This window comes from Saccostrea cucullata, unplaced genomic scaffold, assembly GCF_032062105.1.
Source record: "Saccostrea cucullata isolate Sc308-1 unplaced genomic scaffold, CSIRO_AGI_Scuc_v1 ctg9758, whole genome shotgun sequence".
In the NCBI taxonomy this organism is placed as follows: Eukaryota; Metazoa; Mollusca; class Bivalvia; order Ostreida; family Ostreidae; genus Saccostrea; species Saccostrea cuccullata.
The window spans coordinates 39,027-46,697 of record NW_026931027.1 but is presented as its reverse complement, the minus strand read 5'-3'; the positions used below and the strand labels follow the sequence as shown (position 1 = coordinate 46,697).

The 7,671-nt window shown below is 33.9% G+C and overlaps 1 protein-coding gene across 1 annotated transcript; it reads right to left on the bottom strand.

Annotated features, from left to right (window-relative positions):
• Window positions 1–1,583: 1,583 nt before the first annotated feature.
• On the bottom strand, window positions 1,584–7,350 carry LOC134231073 (VWFA and cache domain-containing protein 1-like; the record flags this gene model as incomplete). The annotated part of the gene is made up of 5 exons (XM_062712972.1): window positions 7,322–7,350; window positions 5,183–5,330; window positions 4,963–5,025; window positions 4,487–4,651; window positions 1,584–1,786 (listed from the first exon to the last, which is right to left on the bottom strand). Coding segments are annotated over exons 1-5 (608 nt in total), but the record flags the coding sequence as incomplete, so codon positions are not given.
• Between the last annotated feature and the right edge of the window lie 321 nt (window positions 7,351–7,671).

Below are 7,671 nucleotides of genomic sequence, written 5' to 3'. Positions count from 1 at the left end.
TCCTAGGCAAAATATGTCATGGGAAAAGGGTCTATTGTAGCACACTGCTGAAGGACATAATAAGTTTTCATATAAAATTAAGAGACATCAGGTGAAAAGATTATCTAATACAATTATCACATGATAAGAGCATAGAAAAAGGCTTGAAACAGTAACTAGAATTAATTTAAAGTCCTTTATGTATTTTGAACAGGAGAGTATTTAGGGAAATGAATAACATCTGGAGGTTTGCACAGTACAGCACCAGCACCAAGCTGAAGCTTTACCAGAGCTGTGTTGTATCAACTCTCCTTTATGGATCGGAGTGCTGGAGAATAACACAGACAGATCTTGGAAAACTACGATCCTTCCATACCACCTGCCTCCGCCGAATAATCAGGGTTTTCTGGTCCGAGAAGGTAACAAATGAAGACCTGCCAGTAGATGCAAACAAGAGAACATGAGTACCAACATAACCAAACGCCGATGGAGATGGATTGGACATGTTCTCCGAAAAGACCACTAGTCAACAACTAGAATAGCACTGCATTGGACACCAGAGGGCAAAAGAAAGAGTGAGAGGCCTAAAACATCATGACGAAGGACAGCTGAAGGCGAGATAAAAGCAACGCACCAGACCTGGGGATCATTGACAAGGCTGGCCAAGAATAGACAAGAGTGAAGGAAGTTTGTTGTTGCCTTTCACACCACAGGGTGTAAAGGACGATGATGCAGAGCTTCTTACATATTTCCATTTAAGGCCAGACGACACTTACGTTCCACAAATACTAGTTTATATTTTGAATCTCTTGCTATTATGTATAAAAATATTCATACATGTATTTGCCATTCTCTTCTAATTTCTACATTGTTTTCAAAATGTTTTTAAATATAAGTACACCCAAATTGTGATAAAGGCCATTCAGAAGATTGCCCATCAGGGTTATATAAGAAATATGACCCTGTAGTATCTTGTCCAAATGCCTGGTAAGGTATCCTAATTTTTTTTATAGAAAACTTGTTCAGTGTTGTTTAAGTACCTATACTTCAATGACAAATACTTAGGAAAAGTTATATATTTTTGAGGAACGTGTCATCTGACCTTAAGGAATGCATAAATAATTTTTAATGAAATCTAACATTCTTTTGATAGCGTTTATGACAAGTATTTGTTTGTTTGTAAGTTGTTTAACGTCCCTTTATACGAAGGTGCTGCAACTTATCGGTGGAGAACTGCAAATTTTTGCAGTGAGGGATCATTTTCGTGCCAGCACCTACTGCAACACGGGACCTTGGTTTAAACACGTTCTCATCTGAAAGACCGGCTTCCACATCCCACAGTGGGATTCGTTAGTATGAACTCTTACTTCGCGACTCTAGAACAGACTCTCTAACCACTGCGTGCCACGCGGACGACTTTATGATAAATGAAAGTTAATTATGTTAATTTTTTTTAAATCAAAGTAATATCATGATTTTACATTAGTAGGGCAGTAAAAAGAAAAATTCTTGATTAAAAAATCTACTGTGCGTAAATTTTATATTTACTTTTAACTAGTTACTTCAAAATATATAAAATCTGACAGTAACCATATAAGACGTACCGAAATCTTGGATCGTATGAGAAACAATTGGGGCTAAAACCATGAGACGGGTAGATTAAGAATGTTCCATCACTTCCGCCGAAGTACTGCCAGAGCATATTAGGATTCCGCTGATAGTTCTCCTTCATAACGGTTTCGATTTTTTGGTTTGGAAAATGATCAGAGCTTGTTAACTTTGATATACATGCACTGCTTTTGGAAACCTGAGTTAAAAGAAAAGAAAATCAAAATTTAAACATTTGCTTGGTTGTTTCTAACAAGAAAATTTAAAGACTTAACAAAATCTTTTTCTCAGGAACCATTGGACCAAAAAAGTTGAAAGTTAGAAGTTTGTTCAGATTATGTCACAGGAGGTAGGATGGGGCGACAATAGGTGAATTATTTTTATTTTACATCGAAATATATAGCAACATGAGTGTTCCAAGGAAAGCATGAACATGTAACTAAATCTAAGAGTGGTCAGTGGTATGCTACTAGCATATACAGTATTTCTTGCAACGAAAAAACCCCATAAAATCTAGCATGATAGTTCATAAATGCACAAAAAACATCCACACATAGTATATGACTGCGATTGAGTCCGTCAGTCAAACCAGAAGTCTCTGTCGAGACTGAAGCTCTACTGGTTTGTACTTATAGCGAAGGAAGAGGAAAGTACTTAAGCAGTTGGGAATTGAAAATTTACACAGGCAAAAAAGAGAATAATGATCCTTGAATAAGTCTCTTTATGTTCTTAGTGTAGTCTACTTGCAAGTCACATTATATTATAATCAGACTAAAACTGTATTTGAAGTAGCAAATTTGAGAGTAACAGAAATTGCTATTTTTATTAACCAAGGTAATAATGTTCATTGAAGTCAAAAACGGATATAAAGAATTATGTATCTTAGTGTAGTCTACTTGTGTGCCAAGTTATACTGAAGTCAGATCAAAAATGTAGGAGGAGTAGCATTTTGAAAGAATTTCACAGAAATTTCTATTTTTGGTAACAACGCCAACATCGTTCGTCGAAATTAAAAACCGATAAACAGAATTATGTATCTTAGTGTAGTCTACTTGTGTGCCAAGTTATATTGAAATCAGACTAAATTTGTAGGAGGAGTAGCATTTTCAAAGAATTTCACAGAAATTTCTATTTTTAGTAACAATGCCAACACCGTTCGTCGAAATCAAAATCCGATACACAGAATTATGTACCTTAGTGTATTCTACTTGTGTGCAAAGTTATATTGAAGTCAGACCAAAACTGTAGGAGGAGTAGCATACTTTGAAAGAATTTCACAGAAATTTCTATTTTTAGTAACAACGCCAACACCGTTCGTCGAAATCAAAAACCGATACACAGAATTATGTATCTTAGTGTAATCTACTTAATGCCAAGATATATTGAAATCAGATCAAAACTGTAGGAGGAGTAGCATTTTGAAAAATTGTTTACAGACAGACAGACAGACGGACGGACGACGGACGCATTACTATCGCATAAGCTCTTCTGGTCTCTGACCAGTAGAGCTAAAAACTATGATACCCAACCCTCAAGTGAATAATTAAAATGAAATCATTATAAATAACTATTTATCATTTTACACGTGTTAATACGTGTTTCAAAGTGTTTACACCAGTTGTCGCTCTACAAGATACCTTGTGGTATTCTGATCTCGAGGTATTTTCATAATGTTTAAATATCAGTTTGTGTGGTTTCAGAATATCATACAGTTTCAAAAAACAGTATTATGAGCTTATAAACATGTATAGATATCAATTATCAACACCCACCACTCAAAATTCAAAAGTCTTAAATTAAATATTCCGGGGTATTCTTTGTAAAGTAGGTCATTGTCAAGTGAATTGTAACGCTAACATTTTTCATTTAATGTGTATGACAAACAGTGCTCATGCTAAATAGCATAGAATTACCTCTGAAATGTCAAAAATATGCTGTATATTGGCACTTTTCAATTTTTAGTAAAGTAGGTTAAAGGAAAAGGTTAAGGGTCACGAGGTCGGTAACCATGGCATTTTACTAATGCGGTAGTGCAAAGCAGTACATTTGCATAATATTAAGTCCATATCTCTTACAGTTCTTGAGATACAAGGTGTGACAGGCGGACAGACAGACAAACAGACACCGGGTAAAGTGATTCCTTAGTGCCGCTCTGCTCCGCAGGCGACAAAAAATAATTTTATCAAGAACGGCAAAGCCATGGTTGGCCATAGTATGATGTATATGTATAAGGGACCTCAAGAAATGTGCTCTGTATCTAATCATGACCCCGGGGGTAGGGGCCCACAAAAGTTATCAAAGTTTTATATGGAAAACGAAGGAAAATATATGCGGCTTGAATAATTAGGCTATATTGACTCCGATGAGCATTGTCGCCCATGAACCTCTTGTTTAATTATTCATATGTGAAAGACAGCATAATATTATGAAATTGTCGCGGGTTAGAATCCCACTGTGGGACATGGAGACCGGTCCTTCAGATGAGACCGTATAAACCGAGGTCCCGTGTCGCTGTAGGTGCTGGCACGAAAAAAGATCCCATCCTGCCCAATGGCCCTGCGTGCCGAGTATAGGACAAAATTTGCAGCTCTCCACCGGCAAGTGGTGGCGTCTGCATATGAGTGAAAAATTCTCGAGAGGAACGTTAAACAATGTACAATCAATCATGCAATTTCAGCTGATTGAAGAACCATGAAACTGTTGAATTTCAATATTTCTTCCTTATGTGGAGTTACAGATGGCTTACAATGACAAATTGGATAGAGCTAGTTTAAAAGTCAATGCAACTATTATAAACTTAAACGTAGCCAAAGGAAACCAAAAACAATATCAGTGGATACAAATAAAGCCATCAATTAAATATAAATACAAGAAATAGCCTGATTAATCATCCACTCACTTTTGTTCTAAACTTAGGGTTGTAATTGCCAGTTATTGTGCAACATTGAGGAAAAATCTCCGAATCAGATGAAGAGAAATGTTCGTATTCCAGTTCTATTGCAGTTTTTACTTTCTGAAGTTGGTTTGTCAATGTTTCAAACATTTTTCCTAAATTATTGGCCATCTGAAAGTGAAAGGAATAAATTTATTTTATACTTATTTAATATCTTAAACACCAAGTGGTCGTAACACAAAAGGAACTTAACTTTGTTTTGATTAAAAACCATCAACTCGAAGAAAGTTATTTTATATAGAATATACACGGCAGAATTTAATATTGTAATGCAACCTTTATATGTCACCAGAAGCTGACTTTAATTAACCATTTTAAATGATCATTCGTTTCAAGTGTGCAGCAAATAAGAATAAAATGTGTCAAAAATTTAAATGTAAATTTCTTTACACTGCACGTCACCAAGTTATCCATTTTCTTACCTTTTGTACTATCTCTGCGCCTGTGTCTGTAGCTTTATCATATATCAGACTATCGTAATACTCCTACACAATAAATAAAAAAAACCTTAACATATGATAAACAAAATATTCTTTCATTCTTAAAACTTGCTGGAGACTTAAACTGTCATTTCAGTAGTCATGTGTTGAGTGATATGAGAAGAAAGTGAAAGGACAATTTAACCAAAAAAAACACTTAAACCTGCAGATTTGGAGCCCCAATTCCGTGTCTATCCATTCTTTTAAGCTCATTTGAAAAAGTGAGACCGGTCAGGGATTGGGCATCCTGTGAAACGGTTAACCCCAGCAACAACGACGTCAGGAAGAGATACAAAGTAATTGTCCTCATGCTACAATCGAAATTGTATTATTCCTACCTCTCCACAAACAGCTAGTTATATAGAGGTATATAAATTTCAAAGAAAGATATTTCACAGCATACATCTTTTCATTAATAAATATCCCATTGTAGTAGAATATGGGTAGTCGACTTTATAATCACAGTGATGCTATCATGAATACGAGATTGTTTCAACTTACGATGCATAGATGTTTATAAAACATTTTTTAATACTGTAGTTAATTGATCAGTCTGTAATAATCTAAAACAAAATATTTTTGTTAAATGTGTCATGAATAAATTATATTTGTTCATTAATTAAAGAAATTGTACATGTAGCAATATATCCAAGCTTTCTTGTGCACATAGAAGTATTAGTTTTAACAATAGCTGTTTGGAAAAAAAAACAAAGTCTGTAATAGGTTGTGATAGGTCGTGAAGTGCTAAAATGTACTACAGAGTTTGGGATATAACTGTATTAAAATATTTTGTCTAGTTGTTTATCATGATCATGGTTTAAAGAATTAAAAGACAAATAGCATTAGACTTAATATAAGGATGAACTACCCTCCAAGGTTAAAGCAGTTTATGGGACATGTATTTCATTCTTAACGTAAATACCAGATCTAGATGACCCAGTTAACAAATACAAATGACAAATATATGATCGTTAAAGATACAATTTAACCTAACTAAGGACTCCTTTTTATGCGTATTTTGTTTTGTATGTGGACCTTTCGAGCAAGATTCGTTAGTATTTTTGACAAAATAGTTCAGAAAAATAAACTGGACTCTGCAAAGAGTTTATTCAGAAATCACATATTTAATATCACTATGAATGTGATAGTTTACCAAAAGGTTTATAATATCGATGGGATTTAAACATTTTTTAATCATAGGCGTCGGAAGCAAATCGAAAGTGTGGAGGGGGGCTGATTAAAAGTGTTGGGGGGGGGGGGCTAAACCATCAAAAAAGATAACCCCCAATTTTCAATTTCTATATAATGTATATATTTGCAAAAAAAGTGGAGGGGGCCCCCGGTTCCGACGCCTGTGATAATTACAAAAATAAAGTATTCATTAGAACACTCTAATTAAATAAGTAGAAAGGGGATTTCGGAGAACATCATGAAATTCATGGCAAAACTGAATATATCAACATAAAGGAAGTTTATAACGAAAATAATCCCATTCACAAAGGAACACGTTAAACCCGTTTTGATCAGTGCGTGAAAAGATTCCCATGCGTAGCATTACATTAACTAACTTTTCCTTTACAATATATTCATAACTTTTAAAATTTCAATTGATGCACATTTATTTGCGGTAAATTATTCTCTTTGTTGGCTTTTAAGAATTGATAAAGCAATATATTTGGAAAATGTTTATTTATAAGCTGTTCCGTGCATCGATAAAATCCAGTCACCTAGAAATTTAATTTAATTTTACATTTTAATCTATATAGAACTATCAATAGCCCACTTAAAACCTTTATCCCCTTTCATTTCTAGAAACAGGTTTACTTAACATTATTTTATTTAATAAATTCTACCTTTCCAAAAGTGTCTGACAATCAAAAAATAAATTAATCCGTTGTAGCAGTCTACGCATCCTTTTTTATTTAATGATCCACGACCTAATACCCCTTCTTTGTTACGATATCAGATCATTCCATTTTGTTCAGTTTAAATAATTTGATAAACCATGGAACTATTAGACCATAAATAACCCTTGTTGATTTATCGATGAATGACAATAAGAAAAGTATTTAGTTCAATTAAGTGGTTCCACACAATAAACAAAACAAAAACTTTATTTAGCAAATTTCTATTTTGCTCAAAAGAAAAAAAAAATTATTATTAACTATATTCTTTTTAAAAGAGAAAAAAAATTAAATTGATGAAAATGCACATTCCTCTTGACTTTCTACAGTTTAATCATCAAACAGCCTATGAAAAAGTTAAAAAATTTTTGATATTTTGTAAAAACGTGAAAGCTTACCTACGTTCGGGTGTCATCAGGATAGACATTTTTGCTTAAAATGACCCCAATAAATTTACTTCCTGTTTTGGAAATCCCCAAAATGGCTGACTTGGGACAGTTTTGCAAACAGATCTGATTATAGGATAATAACCTATTTATTCGTCTCTTAACATATTTCCTTTTGATGCAAGAAATGTATTCATGTAACCAAAGAAAAGAAAAGTACAAAAGCCTTGTTTTATATACATCTGCCTTCAAAATTATGATTTGACATTTATTGCGTGAGTCAAACAGAGAAAATAATTCAGCGTCATTTTGTTTCCCAAAGAATGTCTAGTACGTATCATGAGTAAAGTAGTAAGAGTGCC